Raw genomic sequence first — 24,196 nt, forward strand, 5'->3', positions numbered from 1 at the left:
ACATGCAGCCGGCGCGGGTTACGTTCTCGTTCAATTTTTAGCGGCCCCCGAAAGGGGAAAAGACGCTATTAGTTTTGTGTGAAATGTCTGCCCGTCTGTCCCGTTTTTAAAGAGAAAAAGCTAATTAGTATGCATTATAAGTTAGACCTAATTTAAAACGAATAGTAATCTTGTAAACTGCATTTACTTAAAAAAAAATATTATTTTACAGAATTTTTTTTTTTTTTTTTTTTTTTTTTTTTTTTTTTTTTTTTAGGATTCGAATAAGAGATTGAGCCTTTTCAAAACAATTAAATCAATTATCAGTTAGGCCAGGGGAGGCTCGGTGGCTGAGCGATAAAGCGCTTGGCTTCCGAACCGGGGTTCGAATCCTGGTGAAGACTGGGATTTTCAACTTTGGAATCTTTGGGCGCCTCCGAGTCCACTCATTTCTAATGGTTACCTGACATTAGTTGGGGAAAAGTAAAGGCGGTTGGTCGTTGTGCTGGCTACATTCTCCATTCTTCTCTGTCATTTGTCTTTGATATAATTTCATTCGAATGTTCTTTCTGAAAATATTGAAGCCTGCCTGGGTGGTCCACTTCGGAGCCGATTTTGAGTTTGTAAAATGTTTGTTTGTTTGTAAAATGTTTTACATGTTTCGGATGTTCCTTCAGAGTTGAAGATAATTACTTCCTAGTCCAAACCTCCCGCAGGACAACGGGGGATGGGAGCGGGCAGGGTTTGAACCCGGGACCATCGATAAATCTGAACGACAGTCCAGCGTGCAAACCGCACGACCAGGCAGCCATCCACACAAACTGTCTTTTGTAACCTTGTTAGTTTTTGGTGTCGTAGTTCAAAGGTTACATTTAGTTTGGCGCTTGGGGTTAGGGACAGCAGTAGGTCTTTTTTTTTTTTTCGCAAGAATAGCGCAAACGAATTTAATTCTTTGTCCTTTTTTTTTTTCACTCCTGCTATTGACTCACACTTTTGTTATAGCCTGAAACTCAAGTCCAACACGGCTGGCTAAGCTAAGCTGATGTCGTGGGTTCGATCCCCATTTGGCTATTTTTTTTTTCTTTTTATTTCTCATTCCTTATTTTTCCAATCAAATCTGAATGTTTAGTTGACTACTGGTGTATAATCAGAACGTTTTAGTAGGAATTGATGCATTTTTTTTTTGGTATATTACGTGTGGTTATCGAGGCCGGGCCTTAGGCCCAAGTAAATACCACGTGACGTCTTACCGCTTGGTTAAGTTCCCCCTCCCCTTCCGTAATGTTTTGGTGACCACAACATTATTTTAGTACACTTTCTTTTGATCGGCGTGCACGGTGGCCGAGTAGTTAAGCGTTTGGCTTGTAAACCTGGGGTCCTGGGCTCGAATCTCGGTGAAGAGTGAGTAATGAATTTCGGGATTTTTAGGGCGCTTCTGATTCCACCCAACTCGAATGGGTACCTGACTTTAGTTGGGGGAAAGTAAAGTCGGTTGGTCGTTGCGCTGGTCACACGACACCCTGCTAGTCTAAGGAACAGTTGGGCTTAACATTGTCTGCCCTTTAGATAGCAATGTCTTAAATGGGAACTTTTTGTTTTGTTTTGGTCGCTTTATTTGTTTGAGCTTCTACTGGGCCTGGTTGTGTCGAGACTGATAATGATGTAGTTAGTCACGCCTTGAAGTGATGACGCCATTGCCTTCGTGTCTAAGAAAAACGTGGATTGTGATGAAGTATCAAACTTGTCGAGTCATTGATTATTTTAGCGAAACAAAATAAAGACCTTTCTACTGACTGATGCCTTGAACTAAAAACCATTCGATTCTTTACTAATTGGTATCAAAGCCAGTTCAGTTGCGAATGTCTTTAAAGTTGACGATCTGATTGGTTCAGATTGTAGTAGGTACAGCACGTATAGTCCTAAACAGGGCCGGCCCTACAGATTGCGGGGCCCTATGCGAAACAGATTGCGCGGGGCCTATATTGTGTTGTGATAAGGCTAATAAGTGAAAATTAAGATTTTGTATTAGATAATAAATTCGTCTTTGCATTTTATTCATACTTTACTAAGTACTAAATCACTGTCAAATTAGCTTTACGAGCCATCTACAGTAGATAGTAGTTTTTCCAACAAAAAGCTGATAAACATTCAGATCTGCCTTTTAGATTTATTAGTGACTAGCAAAATATCGCTTTTGTTTTTTTTTAAAGACGAGATTCTGCTACTACGCTATTGCGCATGCTCCATTGGCTTCCTGTGAAAGCGAGAATCGACTACAAGGTCGCCACACTTTGTCATCAGTGTATCTATAATAAAGAAATGCCCTTGTACCTTAGCGAACTGATCACTCCATATGTCCCCCCAGAGAACCCTGTGCTCAATGGACTCAACGCTTTTAGTAGTGCCACGTTTCTCCCTCAAAATCTACGGTCTGCGGGCTTTTTCAGTGCACGGACCAAAGGTTTGGAACTCACTCCCCATTGATCTCAGTCAGACAACATGCTACACCACTTTTAAGAAGAACATTAAGACCTGTTTAAAACTTTTTTAGATTAGTTTGTCATTTTAGCTCTCATGTTTGTGTTTGTAGTGTTATTACAGCGCCTTGAGCTTACATTTTGCTTGTTAACAGCACTTTATAAATAAAATCATTATTATTATTAGATTACGATCGATTTATTTCTTGATCTTTCTTTATTGGACTATCGATCCAATCATACTTCGAACATTAGGAATGTGGTCTTGACTGCAGAAGTTCTGGAAAGTGCCTAATTGTGCTTTAAAAATGCAAAGTTTGTGTCCACACCAAGTCTGTGTATAGTGGTAAGCGTCCAACCTGAACTAAGAGTGATCCTTAAAGGATTACGGGCACGACATGGCCTAAATTGTGCCGATGTGCCTAAACTCAAAACTCAAACTAAGTTGTCAGAATGGAGCTGTTGTTTGCAGTTTTTTGTTTTTTTCTTTCTGTTGAATCCGAGTGTTTTTTTCCCAGCTGTCCACAGTTATTAACCAGCTTTGATTTTTTTTTTAAGTATATTTTTTTTTTCTTATTTGAAATAAGTTTTTCAATGGTTGTAAAAAAAAATATATTTTTTTTTTCGTTCCTTGTGATAAAATAAAGCAAGACTCCCAGTTCGGCATAGAATTTCCTCGATTGAGACCCGATCACTATAACTGAATCCTTAAGTCCATCTTGCCCAATATTATTAAGCCACATTTTTTTTTCTCAGTTTCGGCAGACGACTTCCATGTCTCACGTGCATATGTTGCTGTTGGGATGACGATTGTATTAAGATTTTTGTCTCAAGTCCACTGGCTTGTGAATTGTTTACCCGTATCGTCTGCAAAGTACCGACCTATCGTCTGCACCGTGAACGCCGACGTAGAAGTTGAAACTTTCACCGACATTTGTGGCGATTTGCTTTGGGATTTGCTTGTACTAAATAAAGAGGGAAGGGGGAGAGCACTAGAGAATAACAAACCGTTACTTTCTTAATTGCAATTATTATGACTTTATAAAAATGTAATTCTGAAATCTTTTCTACTGTTTCATTCCAGTCCCAAGCTGAGACCTGGATTTTATCACTCCAAACGGGAGACTACTTTAAGGTGTGCAGATCACTAGACTAAATCTGCAGTCTTTGATTACTGCATCACCTCGCCCCACTTTTTGGACTGCACTGGCTGATTGCAACAAAAGGTTACAGTCAAGCTTTATCACCCCAGGGATACGCCGCTGACCTTTCGGACATGGAGATTGGATCCCAGATGGCCGAGGAGGAGGAGCTGGTCCACCCTTCTCACGCAGAGTGAGTAGCTGAATTAAGACGATGACTAGTTGCATGATGTACTTAAGTGTATGACCCTTAGCTTCTGTTTTGTCTGCCTATGCATGATAAGATCATTGAACTCCACTCTAAACAGAATAGAAATATATTTCATGTCACATGACTTTCAAAACGTTTTCAAACGCCAGCTTGCAGTTAACGTATTGTCAGAGATTAAAAGTACCATGTCTTGAGGTGCAAATATCAACGAACCTTGGGTCTTTAGTAAGTTCAGTTCTTTGACAATATTTTCAAAACAATAAATTAAAAAAAAATCCTTTTATTTTCATGGATCGCTTTGATCTTAATGACCAGATTTGACTGTGTCGTTTGATTTTTTTTTTTCGGTAGTTAAGATTTCTGTTCGAATAGGTGGGTGGTCGAATTAGTGGCTTGTCGAATTAGTGGCTTGTCAAATAAGTAAACAAGTAGCTGGTCAGATAAACCGTTTGTCCATTGTCTCTGTTTTGAAACAAGATGTGAGACTTTGACATAAAACAGTGGGAAGATACTCTCAATCTTTCTAAGAATTTAAGTACACAAGTGTTTGATCTGGAACTCTTCATTGCAGCAGATCTGTAATGTAGCAAACTAGATCTAGTACCGTAGTATTCATGCCTTGGTCTCATATGGTACTAAGGTGGGAAGTGTGGTCGAGAGGCCAAGTGCGCTTGAACTTGGCTTGGCTACCGGGTTCGACACCCGACTCGGGCAGAGTTGTGTTTACCAAGCGCCTAAAGGCAGCACGGAAAACCAACTCCTAGATACCCATCCCCCCCCCCCCCCCACACACACACCAATGAGATTGGACCAAAAGCGCTCTGAGCATGCTATAAGCATGAAAGTATCGCTATATAAAAGCTATAACAATAAGGACACGTAGCTTGTTGTGTAGGCTTTCCTATCAAACTGAATACCCATCTCTGTGTTTGGAAAAAAATATTTAATCTATCTCTAAAAGTCAGACCTGTTTTTTTTTTAAAAAAAGGCCTAAACATTGACACTGACGTCACAAGGCCAGGTCAGTAGCCTGAAATGTGTAACTGTGTTGAAACTAGAAATGTTTGAATAGGCTGGGGGGGGGGGAGACTCTTATTGTCACGGTTGAGCTAGCAAACTAAATCATGATGAGTGAATCATTCTGAAAGTGCCTCGTGTTGTTCTCTCTCTCCTACGAATCAGTGGCGTAGCTGAGGTGCGGGGGGGGGGGTAGAATTTGAAAATCCCCCACCCCAAATGAGTGTTAGAGATTGTTTTACACTAAATATTATGCAAAATGCAGGGGCTTTCAAAGAGGTCAAGCCCCCAAATGAAGGCAAAATCCTAGCTGCGAATGCATTGGACCCGACCCCAGAACCGCAACAGGCAAGTTCATCAAAGTCTTATTGAACCTTTTCTCTAAATACCATTGAAGAATTCTCAAAAAAAAAACGTTCCATGAATGAATATTGCTGAATGTTCAGTATACAGGATCCACGTCCCCTCTCGTGAGGCTATTATCGTTGAAGGTAAGGCACGGTGGTAATGGACATAACCGCCCCAGTGCCTAAAAATGCTTCCAATGGCTTGCGTCTAAAATAGCCTCTGACAGCCGGCCCAACTTGACGTGTGACACAGACATTGGGTCCGACAGGGGAACTGTTACCGCTGACAGGAGAAGGAGTAAAGGCGAGCAGCTTGTGCCTAAACCAGTAATCATGAGACAGGAGGGGCTCGTTAGCCTTGACTGGCTACCCATCTAGAAGGAAACTCTGAATCTTGACTTCTGCCTTTTTGCAGCTATTCCCACCGCTTGGGAAAGGCTTAGGAAGTCAACCCTGAGGGCCAGTCAGGAGCGATGACCGTTAAAGCTTAGGCAGCTTGCAGCACACAGTGCGATGATAGTGATCTTTGTAAAATGTTTGTAAAATGTTTTACATGTTTCGGATGTTCCTTCAGAGTTGAAGATAATTACTTCCTAGTCCAAACCTCCCGCAGGACGACGGGGGATGGGAGCGGGCAGGGTTTGAACCCGGGACCATCGATAAATCTGAACGACAGTCCAGCGTGCAAACCGCACGACCAGGCAGCCATCCATCTCAAACTGTATCAGCACTTGCCGTTCTTTTAAGTCAGCTGCATGGAGAGGTGGTGGGGGGGTGGAATTGCTTTGCAGTCGACATCGTCCCGACCATCATAAGTTCATATTTAATGCTCAGTCTTTAATCTCATTTATATGAGATGATCAATGGTCGTCTTGCTACTGAAGGATGCCATTGATGCGTGGTCTCCCTTACCACAGTTCATTTGGTTTTCGGGTGGCACCAGGCACGGTAGCTACTTCTGGGTAAGATGTTCCACGCCGTGACCCCATTTCGAAGGTGCCGTTCCACGGGGCATGGTAAGGAATATCTCTTGCCACTAGTGAAACGTGTAGGTCTAGTGACTAGACTAGCAACCAATCAATTCAGATGATGATTATACACTTTTAAACCTTAGCTGAATTTTGTATTGGTGGTTGGGGGACTAACACATGTAGACTAAATATCTTAGTCATTCTTGACTCTTGAACTACGCCTAAAGTCTAGATCATTGATGCCCAAAATACGGCCCGCGGGCCACATCAGGCCCGCGATGTGGTTTCATTCGGTTCAGAAAAAAAAAAGAACACACAAAAAGAGATAACTTTTAGATATCCCATTAATGAATGTAAGTACTAGATCCACAGGTTTCTATTAAACTTGTTTCAGGCCAAATCCATTTCATTTTTGTACATTTCTTGATCATGGTGGCCCCCGACACGAGTGCCGGAAAAAATATTTTGGCCCGCAGGTCGAATTAGGTTGGGCATTGTCAGGGTTATGTTAAGGCCTTAGCTCGTTTGCCCGGGCCCCTGACATTCAACCAGGCACCTTCGTGCTTACAATAAATAAATGACTCACTGGTAACAATGTAAATATTTAATGATATAAATATAAGTATGATGACAAACTAATGGAGTAATGACATTGAATTTGGAACATTTTAAAATACTGTGAATTTATTAATTAAATAATAATTATACCCCTTGCTGTCCCACAACGTACACATTAATGTTCGAAACCACAACACAACACACTGCTGTAGACTTCCAATCCCAAACTAACTCCCTGTAAAGACAAAGTAAAGACAAACTAAAAAGGTCTAGTAGACTATCACTATGGCATCGAAACAACTGCGAAACGCAGTTATGCCTTAGATACTCACCCTAAACAGGGGAACACAGAAGAATCTCAACAAACGTTACACCAGCAGAACAAAAACACTCCATCAACTTACAAGCAAGGCAACAAAAAGAAAGTGCGTTCACAAATAGTGCACTTAATACACATTGGTGCTAGAATGCCATAATCTACGCACCGACATTCCCCCTCTCCCCCCAAACTGGTTCTTACAAAGTATGGACCAGTTTCCGTACCTCAAACTGAAAGAAAAGTAAGAAGATATCATTGCAGCTACAAGGTAAGCACATCCAGCTAGGGAACATTCATCCGCATTAACATCACTCTTCCAAACATAACAACTTAGAAGAAAAATTACCAATTATACTTTTTACCAAAGTATCCACATTACACTATGAACCATTCACAAAATCACATCTACCAACCGATCAAATTTAAAATGCATAATCAACAAATTAATGTCAATAATACTAAATGCAACATAATTTCATCTAACATAAAGTGCAAACATTTTCAAACAATAATGTATACATTGGAACATTAAAATACATAAGACATGTATATACCAAAAATACATAAATATGTAACTTATGTAGCTGCACATTGGAAAGTCTATCTTGAGCACGGATCAGCAAGCAGATTGTCCTTTCCTCAGACGTGAACAACATCAAAGGAATAATCTTGTAACACTAGTGCCCATCTTGTAATGCGAGCATTGGTACAGTTAGTGCTCCTAAAGTAACATAAAGCCTTGTGGTCAGTCTGGAGATTAAATTTTGTTCCCGGCCAATAATTGTCCCTTTTTCTATTGCATATACAATGGCCACTTCTTCAGGTTTAATGGTAAAATACTTCTGCTCCCGAGGCAACACTTTACGGCTCACATAATTTTATAGGATGCAACATACCATTCACACACTGGCTAAGAATGCCAGAGATCCCTTTGTCTGAGGCATCAGTCTGGAGATAAAACAGTAAAGAAGAATCAGGCAATCGAAGAATAGGATAGTCACACAGACAGGCCTGCACTCTCTTCAATGCCTCCGCACACTCACAGCTCCAGTCTACTCTCATGGATTTTAACCGACGTAAGAATGCCTTTAAAGGAAAAACTAAATCCACGTATCTACCAAGAAACTTTTACTCCCATAACTAACAGATATGGTTCCGATACTTTAAATAACAAAGTGTATACTCAACTTACTTTAAGTATATATAAAGATATAAGTGGAATGGAAAAAAATAGCTTCGTCTAGAATATTGACTACATCAACATCTAAATATACTAACACCATTCATCCATAGGTCTCGCTATTTAAACAACCCAATATGGATTTGCCAGAGTACCCTAGTTATCATCACGTTATCCCCGCGTGCTTATACGATGAGGAACAACCACAATATTCCTACCTCCAAATTTTGACTTGTCCAAATATTTAACTGCTCTCGCAACGTCTGCCAGATTCCTGAACCTAACATGACCTATACCCATTGACTTCCCATTCGCCATCAAAACCTCCACAAATCCCACCAAACCAACATCTCTAAACCTATCCTTTAACTTCTGCCAGTTAACATTATATGGTAAATTTCTAACTGTCACTGTGTAACGATCCGGAATCAGCTTATAGTCACGACGACTCTTGGACTCGCGACGGACCTCTAGTCATCTATCACTTGGCCTCTGCTCATGTGCTCTGACCACAGTATTACAATCGTCTTCCCTATCAGTTGAATTAATCGGGTAAGTCTTTGGAACCCTTTCACCACAACTGAAGCAAGCGATCTCATCCTTTTGCCCCCAGGACTCCGATTCATCACAGGCTCACTACACGCTGCCGCAACATACACTTTGTCTTCCTTAGCAAGCGACACACCCGCACTAGCAACCTTAAAACCTTCAATAACATCAATCATATCATCAACGGTGCCTTTCTTACTTATTATCAGTTGCTTGTACACATCACCGGACACATTCTCAAGTATTCTATCTTTCACCAGCAACTCTTTCACTTCTTCCACAGTCTTGCCTACTTCAGCCATTTTCAACCAATTGTCCAACGCATTTCGCAGCTCTGTGACAAAACCCCTAAAATCGTTCTGTCGTGGTTTTACCCGGTGGAACCTCTTGCGGCAGGTTTCCGCGTTTATATCCGCATGTCGGAGTAATACGGTCCTCACTTCCTCATAATTTTCATTCAAAAACAGACTGTCACGCAGCATACAGTTTCTTAGAAAGGTAGTTAAGTTTATAGGACAGGAGCAATGACCATTCCTTTCTATCAATCTTGCATCTTGTTGCGACGGCCTCAAAGTGTGTTAAATATGCCATCAGGTCATCGTCTTCCTTCATTCCCTGGAAGCTCTTGTCAAGTTTATCTAAAACATTTCTAGGCCGCACCTCTGCCTGTGTTGCCGTCCCAGCCGCTGTTGCTGACTTTTCCTTCATTTTTTCTAGTTCCATCTCCTCTTTCCTCTTGAGTTCCTCCCTGGCATCTCTTTCTTTCCACCTTTCGTGTTCCTCACGCTTGGCCTTATCCTCACGTTCAAATCTGGCCTTCTCCTCTGCCTTCGCCTCAGCTTTCAATCTTTCCTCTCTCTCAAATCTAGCCTTTTCTCGTTCAAACTCTTCTTTCTTAACTTTTTCATAGTCTTCTTTCTGCTCAGCCACATACCTCTCCAACCTTTCACCTTCGTACCCCAGAGAACGACCATCACTTATAAACTGGGCAGTAATTGTCAACCTAGTTTCCATGGTAAATACAATGTACACTACTTGGCTGTATTATATTTAAATTATATACAATATGGGAACCAAAAAAATTCTACTAATTGTACAAGAAGTCAACTAAAGCCTAGAGCCTGCGGTTAAATGGCAAAGAAAGAAACCTATCTGTGCAGTATCCCACGTCGGAGGAAAGTGCCTCACTCAGGCCACAGCGTCGAAATATAGTTGCCACAGGACAATCCACCACAATACTAGTAGCCTCAGACTTCAGTAGTTACCAACAGCCACTTTACACTCACGTTCGCTTGTTGCCGGGAGCGAGAAGACACTCGTTCGAAGGTGAAGCACAATATAGAAAACAAGAAAATACAAATGCGTTTCAATCTTGCAATACAATAGTTATATAGTATATAGTACAGTATAGTTATAGTGTTATATCACTTATATCACAAAGGATGTATTTATTTGCTACTTTCGATATACATCGTTGCCAATGGTACACAATTCAATATTAGTACAGTAGATTGTGATGCAATACTATGTAAACAATTATTAGATTGTAGACACTGCTGCTACATAATCAAGTAACTAAAACTTATATAATGATTAAAATTATAGTTCTGTGACTGGTAGTCACAGCCGGACTCGAGCCCCCAACTGTCAGGGTTATGTTAAGGCCTTAGCTCGTTTGCCCGGGCCCCTGACATTCAACCAGGCACCTTCGTGCTTACAATAAATAAATGACTCACTGGTAACAATGTAAATATTTAATGATATAAATATAAGTATGATGACAAACTAATGGAGTAATGACATTGAATTTGGAACATTTTAAAATACTGTGAATTTATTAATTAAATAATAATTATACCCCTTGCTGTCCCACAACGTACACATTAATGTTCGAAACCACAACACAACACACTGCTGTCTTTAGTCACCAGCGTAGACTTCCAATCCCAAACTAACTCCCTGTAAAGACAAAGTAAAGACAAACTAAAAAGGTCTAGTAGACTATCACTATGGCATCGAAACAACTGCGAAACGCAGTTATGCCTTAGATACTCACCCTAAACAGGGGAACACAGAAGAATCTCAACAAACGTTACACCAGCAGAACAAAAAAACACTCCATCAACTTACAAGCAAGGCAACAAAAAGAAAGTGCGTTCACAAATAGTGCACTTAATACACATTGGTGCTAGAATGCCATAATCTACGCACCGACAGGCATCACTGGTCTAGATGCATTTTTGAGTCTCTGTAAACGTTTGAGACCAAAAGGGAAAGCTTAGCGTAGGCGGTTGGCATACTTCTGTTTTGTTTTTGACAGATCAAAACTTCCAAAGGAAATGATTTCTATTCTGGTTTAGTTTTTATTGAAAGTGTTTTTGTGGAAACATTGGTATTGATACTTTCCGAAAATGAGTCTGTTCGTCCTCAATTCTTGCACAAAAACGAAATCGTAGATCTTTAATTCATTAACAACCTCTTGGATCGATGTTCATGTGTGTGTTTGTTTACCTGGGTATCGAGAACAACAAGTTATTGATTGATTCCTTTCCTAGGTTTCAGTTACTAGATCTGTGTCAGTGTAGTTGTAGTACTCTTGTTTCACTCTCGTGTTTCACCCTCACCGACATTGATAACTGACTATCACACTGTTTGCAGTCTTCTATCAAATATGTATTTGTACTATGTTAGGATGCTCTGGCCTTCACCTGTTTGGGGCTTGGGGCGGGGGGGGGGGCGCTTCTGTTTTTAACACACCGCAATATCGTCTGCTCATTTCATACGTGTCACAAGCCTACTCTTTTTTTTTATTAACTCCCTTCCATACGTAGTTTTTTTTTTTTATGTATTTTTAGCAGACGATATTACGTTGATTGGTCAATATGTAATAAATGACTGCGCCGGCCTTGGGCAATTGGAGGCCCTAGGCGAGGCGAATATTGGGCCCCTAATGAAATAGAAAAGCAAAATATTAAGACCGAAAAGTACGCACTAAATTAAAAACCTTCATGTATCTTTATCTAAATCAACAAATAAGTAAAATTTATAGAGGACCAATAGCAACAAATGTGTTTCGTGGACGATTCATGATTCCCCAGACTAGAAATAGCGTCTCCACATGTCACCAAAAGAAAGAAACAAAGGTCTTCTAACATCTGTAGTCTAACAAGTAGATCTAGAAACAATGGTCTTCTAACATCTGTAGTCTAACAAGTAGATCTAGAAACAATGGTCTTCTAACATCTGTAGTCTAACAAGTAGATCTAGAAACAAAGGTATTCTAACATCTGTAGTCTAACAAGTAGATCTAGAAACAATGGTCTTCTAACATCTGTAGTCTAACAAGTAGATCTAGAAACAATGGTCTTCTAACATCTGTAGTCTAACAAGTAGATCTAGAAACAAAGGTATTCTAACATCTGTAGTCTAACAAGTAGATCTAGAAACAATGGTCTTCTAACAAGTAGATCTAGAAACAAAGGTCTTCTAACATCTGTAGTCTAACAAGTAGATCTAGAAACAATGGTCTTCTAACAAGTAGATCTAGAAACAAAGGTCTTCTAACAAGTAGATCTAGAAACAAAGGTCTTCTAACATCTGTAGTCTAACAAGTAGATCTAGAAACAATGGTCTTCTAACATCTGTAGTCTAACAAGTAGATCTAGAAACAAAGGTCTTCTAACAAGTAGATCTAGAAACAAAGGTCTTCTAACATCTGTAGTCTAACAAGTAGATCTAGAAACAATGGTCTTCTAACATCTGTAGTCTAACAAGTAGATCTAGAAACAATGGTCTTCTAACATCTGTAGTCTAACAAGTAGATCTAGAAACAAAGGTATTCTAACATCTGTAGTCTAACAAGTAGATCTAGAAACAATGGTCTTCTAACAAGTAGATCTAGAAACAAAGGTCTTCTAACATCTGTAGTCTAACAAGTAGATCTAGAAACAATGGTCTTCTAACAAGTAGATCTAGAAACAAAGGTCTTCTAACAAGTAGATCTAGAAACAAAGGTCTTCTAACATCTGTAGTCTAACAAGTAGATCTAGAAACAATGGTCTTCTAACATCTGTAGTCTAACAAGTAGATCTAGAAACAAAGGTCTTCTAACAAGTAGATCTAGAAACAAAGGTCTTCTAACATCTGTAGTCTAACAAGTAGATCTAGAAACAATGGTCTTCTAACATCTGTAGTCTAACAAGTAGATCTAGAAACAATGGTCTTCTAACATCTGTAGTCTGACAAGTAGATCTAGAAACAATGGTCTTCTAACATCTGTAGTCTGACAAGTAGATCTAGAAACAATGGTCTTCTAACATCTGTAGTCTAACAAGTAGATCTAGAAACAATGGTCTTCTAACATCTGTAGTCTGACAAGTAGATCTAGAAACAAAGGTCTTCTAACATCTGTAGTCTAACAAGTAGATCTAGAAACAAAGGTCTTCTAACATCTGTAGTCTAACAAGTAGATCTAGAAACAAAGGTATTCTAACATCTGTAGTCTAACAAGTAGATCTAGAAACAAAGGTCTTCTAACATCTGTAGTCTAACAAGTAGATCTAGAAACAAAGGTCTTCTAACATCTGTAGTCTAACAAGTAGATCTAGAAACAAAGGTCTTCTAACATCTGTAGTCTAACAAGTAGATCTAGAAACAAAGGTCTTCTAACATCTGTAGTCTAACAAGTAGATCTAGAAACAAAGGTCTTCTAACATCTGTAGTCTAACAAGTAGATCTAGAAACAAAGGTCTTCTAACATCTGTAGTCTAACAAGTAGATCTAGAAACAAAGGTATTCTAACATCTGTAGTCTAACAAGTAGATCTAGAAACAAAGGTCTTCTAACATCTGTAGTCTAACAAGTAGATCTAGAAACAAAGGTCTTCTAACATCTGTAGTCTAACAAGTAGATCTAGAAACAAAGGTCTTCTAACATCTGTAGTCTAACAAGTAGATCTAGAAACAAAGGTCTTCTAACATCTGTAGTCTAACAAGTAGATCTAGAAACAAAGGTCTTCTAACATCTGTAGTCTAACAAGTAGATCTAGAAACAAAGGTCTTCTAACATCTGTAGTCTAACAAGTAGATCTAGAAACAATGGTCTTCTAACATCTGTAGTCTGACAAGTAGATCTAGAAAAAATGGTCTTCTAACATCTGTAGTCTAACAAGTAGATCTAGAAACAATGGTCTTCTAACATCTGTAGTCTAACAAGTAGATCTAGAAACAAAGGTCTTCTAACAAGTAGATCTAGAAACAAAGGTCTTCTAACATCTGTAGTCTAACAAGTAGATCTAGAAACAAAGGTCTTCTAACAAGTAGATCTAGAAACAAAGGTCTTCTAACATCTGTAGTCTAACAAGTAGATCTAGAAACAATGGTCTTCTAACATCTGTAGTCTAACAAGTAGATCTAGAAACAAAGGTCTTCTAACAAGTAGATCTAGAAACAATGGTCTTCTAACATCTGTAGTCTAACAAGTAGATCTAGAAACAATGGTCTTCTAACATCTGTAGTCTAACAAGTAGATCTAGAAACAAAGGTCTTCTAACAAGTAGATCTAGAAACAAAGGTCTTCTAACATCTGTAGTCTAACAAGTAGATCTAGAAACAATGGTCTTCTAACATCTGTAGTCTAACAAGTAGATCTAGAAACAAAGGTCTTCTAACAAGTAGATCTAGAAACAATGGTCTTCTAACATCTGTAGTCTAACAAGTAGATCTAGAAACAATGGTCTTCTAACATCTGTAGTCTAACAAGTAGATCTAGAAACAAAGGTCTTCTAACAAGTAGATCTAGAAACAAAGGTCTTCTAACATCTGTAGTCTAACAAGTAGATCTAGAAACAAAGGTCTTCTAACAAGTAGATCTAGAAACAAAGGTCTTCTAACATCTGTAGTCTAACAAGTAGATCTAGAAACAATGGTCTTCTAACATCTGTAGTCTAACAAGTAGATCTAGAAACAATGGTCTTCTAACATCTGTAGTCTAACTCAAAAAATGTAGAATCAACATTTTGTAAAATTAATACCACCTCAACATCCCTAATAATAGGCAGCATTTACAGACCACCAAATTCTAGTTTAGAATACATGCAGGAACTATGTAATCAGATTACTACACTTAAAGAGACAAATAAAAATGCAGTTTTTTGGATTATGGGTGATTTCAACCTACCTGATATAAATTGGAAAACACTAACCATAGATAAACACCAAAACCTTAAGGACATAAATGAGCTTTTCATAGAAACTTTACACAACCTAAGTTTAGATCAAATCATTAAAAAGCCAACTAGATTAAACAACACATTAGATCTCTTCTTAACAAACAGACCTGGATTAGTAGTTGATTATGAAATTATCCCTGGTCTATCAGACCATGAGATCATAAAAATACACAGTCAGATAAAAGCAGTAGCCAATACAAAACCCAAAAGAAAAATCTTACTCTGGAATAAATGTAACCTAACACAACTACACCAAGCTGCACTAAACTTTCAACAAACATTCTTATTAGAAAAAGACATTAACCAACCAGTCGATGACCTCTGGAATTTCATTAAAAACCATCTTAAAAGCATAATAGAAAATCATATACCAACTAAATACACATCAAACAAAATAAATAAATGCTGGTTTAATAATAGACTAAAGAAGCTTTGTAAACAGAAGGAAAACCTCTATAGAAAATTTAAAGAAACTAATGCAGAAAGAGTTTACAAAAAGTATATAAAAATTAAACACTTAACCCAAAAAGTAAGCAGACAGCTGCAGAGTGAATACATAAACAATGTAATATCTAAAGATAACAACAAAAACCTATGGTCATACATTAAGTCTAAGAAAATGGAAACAACAGGCGTAGCGCCATTAAAAGATGAACATAACATAATACATAATGATAATGAAACTAAAGCAAACATTCTAAACAAATACTTTGCATCAGCATTCTCAGCCCCAGGAGACAAAGACATATTACTGAATTTGAACCAAGTAGACAACATAGAAGATATAGTAGTACAAGAAAATGGAATTCAAAAACTATTAGCCAACACCAAACCAAATAAAGCTTCTGGACCTGATGGTATTCCAGCTAGATTACTCAAAGAACTAAGTAATGAGCTAGCCCCAGTGTTCAAAATACTCTTTCAGGCTTCACTTAACCAGGGCAGAGTACCAAAGGACTGGAAAGAAGCTAATGTCACCCCCCTATTTAAAAAAGGAGAAAAATCTGACCCAGGGAACTACAGACCAGTATCACTTACCAGCATCACATGTAAAATCCTAGAACACATAATATGTAGCAACATCATAAACCACTTAGACATACATAATGTCCTCACACCATACCAACATGGCTTTAGGAAATATAGATCATGTGAAACACAACTAATAGGACTAATTGATGATTTTTCAAAAGGTTTAGATAATAGTGAACAAATAGATGCTATCTTACTAGATTTTTCTAAGGCTTTTGACAAAGTTCACCACCATAGTTTGCTTAAAAAATTAAAATATTTCGGCATTAATGGTCCACTGCATCAGTGGATTAAAGACTTTCTGATAGGGAGAGAACAAACTGTAATAATAAATGGCTCTAAATCAACACCGATAACAGTAAACTCAGGTGTACCTCAAGGTACAGTCTTGGGTCCACTACTATTTTTAATTTACATAAATGATTTACCAAATTGCATTAGTTCAGGAACAAAAGTCAGATTATTTGCAGACGATTGCATAATATATAGAACAATAAAAACAACACAAGACACAGATATTTTACAAAGAGAATTAGATGAATTACAGAAATGGGAATCAAATTGGAGCATGTCTTTCCACCCAGAAAAATGTCAGTTGTTAAGAGTAACAAAAAAACTAAAACAAATTAATTCCACTTATCTTATTCATGGCAAACCAGTATCACAGACTAAAAACGCAAAATACCTAGGTGTTATAATAAATGAAAAACTATCATGGAATCCACATATTGATGAAACTACAAAAAAATCAAACAAAGCATTAGGATTTATTAAAAGAAATTTCTATAAATCAAATAAGAACATAAAACTAAAATGTTACTTAACCTTGGTTAGGCCAATAATAGAATATGCATCCTCCGTTTGGGACCCCTCAACTCAAGAAAACATTAAGAAACTGGAAGAGACACAAAATAGAGCAGTGAGATTCATAACAAACGAATATTCACATTTGACTAGAGTAACACCTTTAGTAAAATCACTAAATTTAGAAAGCCTTCAGGACAGAAGGCTCAAAAGTAAAGTAGCAATCATACATAAAACACTGAACCATAATCTTCAAATACAAAAACAAAATTTAATAAAATACTCTGAAAGACACAAAGATAAAGGCACATTCCTCGTCCCATATGCTAGGACAAATTTGTACAAATACTACTTCTTCCCTAGTGCTATTAGAGCATGGAATGGGTTGCCTGAGCTAGCCAGGAAAACCAGTGACTTGGCAGAATTTAAGTCATTGGTTAATATGCATGACTAAATGCATGACGCGTAGGACGTAATCATCTTCTTTTTTGAAGTAACGTCTGTATTATATAAGATAAGATAAGATCTGTAGTCTAACAAGTAGATCTAGAAACAAAGGTCTTCTAACAAGTAGATCTAGAAACAAAGGTCTTCTAACATCTGTAGTCTAACAAGTAGATCTAGAAACAAAGGTCTTCTAACATCTGTAGTCTAACAAGTAGATCTAAACATTTGTGAATAAACCTTGAATCATTGTAGATACTTAGAGCTAGGCTATGTTGTTATGCTATGTTTGAGATTTGATCCTTGTTTCGCAAAGCCCCCCACCAATCGGAGGCCCTAGGCGGCTGCCTAGTTTGCCTATACCTAAGGCCGGCCCTGTGACTGTATTTACAGTTTACACCCTCACAATACACGTTATCTCTTAAAAAAAACAACAACAACCAATTCTCTTCATATGTGAGTTCTGTGTGAATTATCATTGATTGCTTCTTGACACGTTGCAGACCCCCTGTCCACTATTGGACATCGTCCACTTGAGGGTCTGTAACTGGGCAGCTCGTGGTGAACAGACGCTACGTATTTTTTTCTCTCGATTTCTACGCATTTCCACCGTCGCTTTTGAACAGTCGGGTTCAGTCAACACGTCTTGTTGCTCGATTTCAATTAGGAATTTTTTAACACTTTCTTTCCTAACTGACGATGCCAACGTTGATTTGACCCCCCCCCCATTAAACTAAATTGACTTTTGGATGTATAAAATAAATTTAATGTGTGTTGTGTAAAAAGAGCATGCATTCTCCTATAATTCAGCACCAAATATAACATTTTCTGATCACGGACACAAAATGTTATTGAAGTTTAACCCTAACAGGAGAGTGAAGTACAAATGAACAAAACGAATAATACTATCGAAGGGAGAAAAATAACTATGGAGAGAAAGAGTTAAAGTCACAAAACTCTGATTACAACTCTTTGTCCCAAAACATCTCATTAGTACCTTGTCACAAAACATCTAATTACAACTCTTTGTCCCAAAACATCTCGTTAGTACCTTGTCACAAAACATCTAATTACAACTCTTTGTCCCAAAACATCTCGTTAGTACCTTGTCACAAAACATCTAATTACAACTCTTTGTCCCAAAACATCTCGTTAGTACCTTGTCACAAAACATCTAATTACAACTCTTTGTCCCAAAACATCTCGTTAGTACCTTGTCACAAAACATCTAATTACAACTTTTTGTCACAAAACATCTCGTTAGTACCTTGTCACAAAACATCTAATTACAACTTTTTGTCCCAAAACATCTCGTTAGTACCTTGTCACAAAACATCTAATTACAACTTTTTGTCCCAAAACATCTCGTTAGTACCTTGTCACAAAACATCTAATTACAACTTTTTGTCCCAAAACATCTCGTTAGTACCTTGTCACAAAACATCTAATTACAACTTTTTGTCCCAAAACATCTCGTTAGTACCTTGTCACAAAACATCTAATTACAACTCTTTGTCCCAAAACATCTCGTTAGTACCTTGTCACAAAACATCTAATTACAACTTTTTGTCACAAAACATCTCGTTAGTACCTTGTCACAAAACATCTAATTACAACTTTTTGTCACAAAACATCTCGTTAGTACCTTGTCACAAAACATCTAATTACAACTTTTTGTCACAAAACATCTCGTTAGTACCTTGTCACAAAACATCTAATTACAACTCTTTGTCCCAAAACATCTCGTTAGTACCTTGTCACAAAACATCTAATTACAACTTTTTGTCACAAAACATCTCGTTAGTACCTTGTCACAAAACATCTAATTACAACTTTTTGTCACAAAACATCTCGTTAGTACCTTGTCACAAAACATCTAATTACAACTTTTTGTCACAAAACATCTCGTTAGTACCTTGTCACAAAACATCTAATTACAACTCTTTGTCCCAAAACATCTCGTTAGTACCTTGTCACAAAACATCTAATTACAACTTTTTGTCACAAAACATCTCGTTAGTACCTTGTCACAAAACATCTAATTACAACTCTTTGTCCCAAAACATCTCGTTAGTACCTTGTCACAAAACATCTAATTACAACTTTTTGTCACAAAACATCTCGTTAGTACCTTGTCACAAAACATCTAATTACAACTTTTTGTCACAAAACATCTCGTTAGTACCTTGTCACAAAACATCTAATTACAACTTTTTGTCACAAAACATCTCGTTAGTACCTTGTCACAAAACATCTAATTACAACTCTTTGTCCCAAAACATCTCGTTAGTACCTTGTCACAAAACATCTAATTACAACTTTTTGTCACAAAACATCTCGTTAGTACCTTGTCACAAAACATCTAATTACAACTTTTTGTCACAAAACATCTCGTTAGTACCTTGTCACAAAACATCTAATTACAACTTTTTGTCCCAAAACATCTCGTTAGTACCTTGTCACAAAACATCTAATTACAACTTTTTGTCCCAAAACATCTCGTTAGTACCTTGTCACAAAACATCTAATTACAACTCTTTGTCCCAAAACATCTCGTTAGTACCTTGTCACAAAACATCTAATTACAACTCTTTGTCCCAAAACATCTCGTTAGTACCTTGTCACAAAACATCTAATTACAACTTTTTGTCACAAAACATCTCGTTAGTACCTTGTCACAAAACATCTAATTACAACTTTTTGTCACAAAACATCTCGTTAGTACCTTGTCACAAAACATCTAATTACAACTTTTTGTCCCAAAACATCTCGTTAGTACCTTGTCACAAAACATCTAATTACAACTTTTTGTCCCAAAACATCTCGTTAGTACCTTGTCACAAAACATCTAATTACAACTCTTTGTCCCAAAACATCTCGTTAGTACCTTGTCACAAAACATCTAATTACAACTTTTTGTCCCAAAACATCTCGTTAGTACCTTGTCACAAAACATCTAATTACAACTCTTTGTCCCAAAACATCTCGTTAGTACCTTGTCACAAAACATCTAATTACAACTTTTTGTCACAAAACATCTCGTTAGTACTTTGTCACAAAACATCTAATTACAACTTTTTGTCACAAAACATCTCGTTAGTACCTTGTCACAAAACATCTCGTTAGTACCTTGTCACAAAACATCTAATTACCATTACACGTCAGCCAGTCCTATGAGCAGTGATTGTCTCCTGTCTCCCTATTGGTATGAACATGTTTATCTGCCGTGCGTGCAATAACAAGAAACCTGATGACAATGAATACCCGCTGGCAATGTTTTGAACACCAAACGAGTGAAGGTCTCTCTACTTTGGGTCTTGTTTGATTACAAGGCTGTTTGCATGACCTCGTTCTGCCGAATGCGGCTATATCGGTCAGTGGATTGAGTTGGTTTGAGGAGCAGAGATGGAGTGATCAGAACATGCGTAATAAGTCAGAGTGCTACAGAGACTGATCGCGTAAACGCCGTGAAGTGATTCTGTAATGAGGGTCTATTGTTCTGATGAGCTCTGGGATGAATGGCCCTGCATGGTTCGACGAGGCTCAGCGCATTAGGAAGAACGTCCAGCTGTGTCTGTGTTTATGTGACGCTGTGTAGTCAGCTTCATCCCAGGTACGATAACTCTCATCGTTTTTGCCTTTCTATATTTGCTTAAGAATACTTTTAGCTGGTAACAGCCTGCAGAACCTCAAAGTAATCCGTAGAAGATATCAAACTAAATGTTCAAATCCATAGAGAAAAAAGGAAGACTTATCTCCCCTCCTTATTTTATTTTTAATTATTTTTTTTTATTTAAGCCGGAACGAGTTTCAAACTCTGTTCCTAACTCTAGGAAGTTTTGCAATTCGGTCTTAAAAGTTTGTACAATATTTCCTGATTTATGACAGTCTTACCTTCTAGATTCGTTTGTAGTTCAGTTTCTATTTGAAGTGGATTATGTGACAGCTGTGAAACATACAAGTCTTTATGTTGTTTCATATAGGTCTTTATGTTGTTTCATACAGGTCTTTATGTTGTTTCATACAGGTCTTTATGTTGTTTCATACAGGTCTTTATGTTGTTTGTTGTTCTGTGTGGGTTCAAGTATTAGCAGAGTTCAGTTTTATTTAATGAACCGGAAACAGGGTTAGTGCCATTCCAAGTGATCCATCAATCTCTGAGGAGATAATTGAACTTCTTCAGAGCATCTATTTGTTGGACAGATTTTGTAGACGATGTAACACTCTCTTCTTATTAGAACCCAGGCCTCCGAGAACTTTGGCCTTTAAAAAAAAACAAAACATGGCTGTCTTTTTCCCCCCCACTACTTTTTAATTTATTTTTATAAGGGTAAAGATTAACGAAGAATTTGTGTGGCTAGCACAACGGCTACAAGCTGACAGCGTCACCAAATCCGAAATTTAAACTGTAGTTTGGAGCTTACGACACTTCCTGCCTTAAAGATAACTAATCATGCATAGCGTCATGTTCTACTTCAGTTTCGTCTAATCCCCCCCCCCCTCCCTTTTAGTTCCTACTCTCGTAAAACTACTGTAGTGCGCGCCTTTTAAAAAATGAATACTCGAAGTTAGTGGAGCAGGTATCTTTTGTAGCCATTAGTCACGATTAGTGTGACGCTAATATTCCTTTGGTTGAGTTCGATCTGTCGGCCAGATGTTTGGAACAAGGAAAAGCATTACTTGTTATTAAGGAAGTGAATTGCAGGTGCTATGATATGTCTCCACCCGATAATTGCTGTGGCTTACGTGTGAAAGCTCTGAATTGTGTGGGAAAGCTGTGAATTGTGTGTGAAATCTGTGGCGTACGTGTGAAAGCTGTGAATTGTGTGTGAAAGCTGTGAATTGTGTGTGAAAACTGTGAATTGTGTGTGAAATCTGTGACGTGTGTGAAAGCTGTGAATTGTGTGTGAAAGCTGTGAATTGTGTGTGAAAACTGTGAATTGTGTGTGAAATCTGTGACGTGTGTGAAAGCTGTGAATGATGTGTGAAAGCTGTGGCTTACGTGTGGAAGCTGTGAATTGTGTGTGAAAGCTGTAAATTTTGTTTAGAAAATCGATTGAGATGTGATTGAAAGAAAATCTATTGCAGGTGACAGTCGGATGTGTGTGTGTGTGTGGTTAGAGAAAGGGGATACAATCCATAATGATTTGTTGAACACGAGTGACTTTGCATTGGTAAACCAAGCAACACATATGTGATTGTTGTTTTTTTGGGGTGTGTTTTTCGATGCGTTACATTTGTTTTCCCAAGTCTTAGTTTAATACACGAGCATTCGTTTTAGATACTTCCTTAATAAGGAATGAGTTCTTCACTTATCTAAATGCGCGACAAGAGAGCGTTCCGTGGAGGGGTGTGGGATTGAGGAAAAGCGCAATTTTGCAATTCCAGTGTCAAGCCGATAGCCTTGAGTAAAAAAAAAAAAAAAGTTGTACGTTGCGTGTAAGTTCTATTTGTACTAAGTCTTTTCACCCTTATCTCTCAGCAGGAAGTATTGTTACGCCAATGTCAACCTTCACACTGTAGCAGTAGAATGAGGAACTGTTTTTTATTGCGTCATAGTGCGTAGTTTTTTTTTAACAAGAACTTACAACCGTATGACACGGGGCATGTAGGTCAATGGGTATTGTATCAACATTTTGATGGGTTTTGGTTTCGGGTTTTAGTAATTAGAGTAATTGTGGGTGTCTCTGCCATCTTCAAGCTTCAATATAAATGCACTTGATAATATTACTAAATCCTAAAGCATGTCACAATTGTGAAGAAAGAAAGTGCTTGTAAATTTAATTCCTTTATTCTTTTTTTTTTTTTTTTTTTCATTTTTGAATGTGCATAGTTTGTTAAAATATGTTTAAATATATCTTATAAATATCAAGGCCTCTATTTAGGGAGGTAAAAACGGCACCGGATTGATATAAACATATCTGGCCCTTATATGCCTCTTATATTAAACAGAATGATCATTATACAAAGAGACTCCATTTTTCAATGGTTATCTAGAGATGCAGTTAGTACATCAGACGGAGTTACAGTGTGCATCTTGAAATGGGAAGGGAAGAAATCGATTGGCTTAAGGACATAATCCGCTTGGCTAATCTAGTTGGAGAAGGGTTAGTAAGTTCGAATCCCTCTGTAGACAAGGAAAAGGAATGTTTGAATTGGAAATTTGACTTGATTTTAGTTGTGTTAGCTGAGAGTATAAAGGACCCTCCCAATATACCCCCCTCTTCCCCGCGTGTCCAACAAAGAGGTGCATATAGATCTGTTTACCTCCAACGAAGAGGTGCATATAGATCTGTTTACCTCCAACAAAGAGAGTATAAAGGACCATCCCAATATACCCCCCTCTTCCCCGCGTGTCCAACAAAGAGGTGCATATAGATCTGTTTACCTCCAACGAAGAGGTGCATATAGATCTGTTTATCTACAACAAAGAGGTGCATATAGATCTGTTTACCTCCAACAAAGATGTGCATATAGATCTGTTTACCTCCAACGAAGAGGTGCATATAGATCTGTTTACCTCTAACAAAGAGGTGCATATAGATCTGTTTACCTCCAACAAAGAGGTGCATATAGATCTGTTTACCTCCAACAAAGAGGTGCATATAGATCTGTTTACCTCCAACGAAGAGGTGCATATAGATCTGTTTACCTCCAACGAAGAGGTGCATATAGATCTGTTTACCTCCAACGAAGAGGTGCATATAGATCTGTTTACCTCCAACAAAGAGGTGCATATAGATCTGTTTACCTCCAACGAAGAGGTGCATATAGACCTGTTTACCTCCAACGAAGAGGTGCATATAGATCTGTTTACCTCTAACAAAGAGGTGCATATAGATCTGTTTATCTCCACAAAGAGGTGCATATAGATCTGTTTACCTCCAACAAAGAGACAATGTTTCTTGCAGTAGATATACGATACTGGTCACGTGAT

At 37.9% G+C, this 24,196-nt stretch overlaps 1 protein-coding gene across 3 annotated transcripts in view; it reads left to right on the forward strand.

Annotated features, from left to right (window-relative positions):
• The window catches only part of LOC106067678 (kidney mitochondrial carrier protein 1-like), a 45,804-nt gene that overhangs the window by 5,388 nt on the left and 16,220 nt on the right, over positions 1–24,196 (forward strand). For 2 of the 3 annotated variants that reach the window (XM_056012378.1, XM_056012377.1), the window contains exon 2: positions 3,541–3,791. In XM_056012378.1, coding sequence (XP_055868353.1) covers positions 3,733–3,791 — 59 coding nt within the window. In that variant the 5' untranslated portion in view covers positions 3,541–3,732. Of the gene's footprint in view, positions 1–3,540; positions 3,792–20,644; positions 20,873–24,196 lie in introns of those variants that run through there. The other variant, XM_056012376.1, reaches the window with a different exon arrangement.

The sequence above is a fragment of the Biomphalaria glabrata genome, chromosome 15 (genome assembly GCF_947242115.1).
Source record: "Biomphalaria glabrata chromosome 15, xgBioGlab47.1, whole genome shotgun sequence".
Lineage (NCBI taxonomy): Eukaryota > Metazoa > Mollusca > Gastropoda > Planorbidae > Biomphalaria > Biomphalaria glabrata.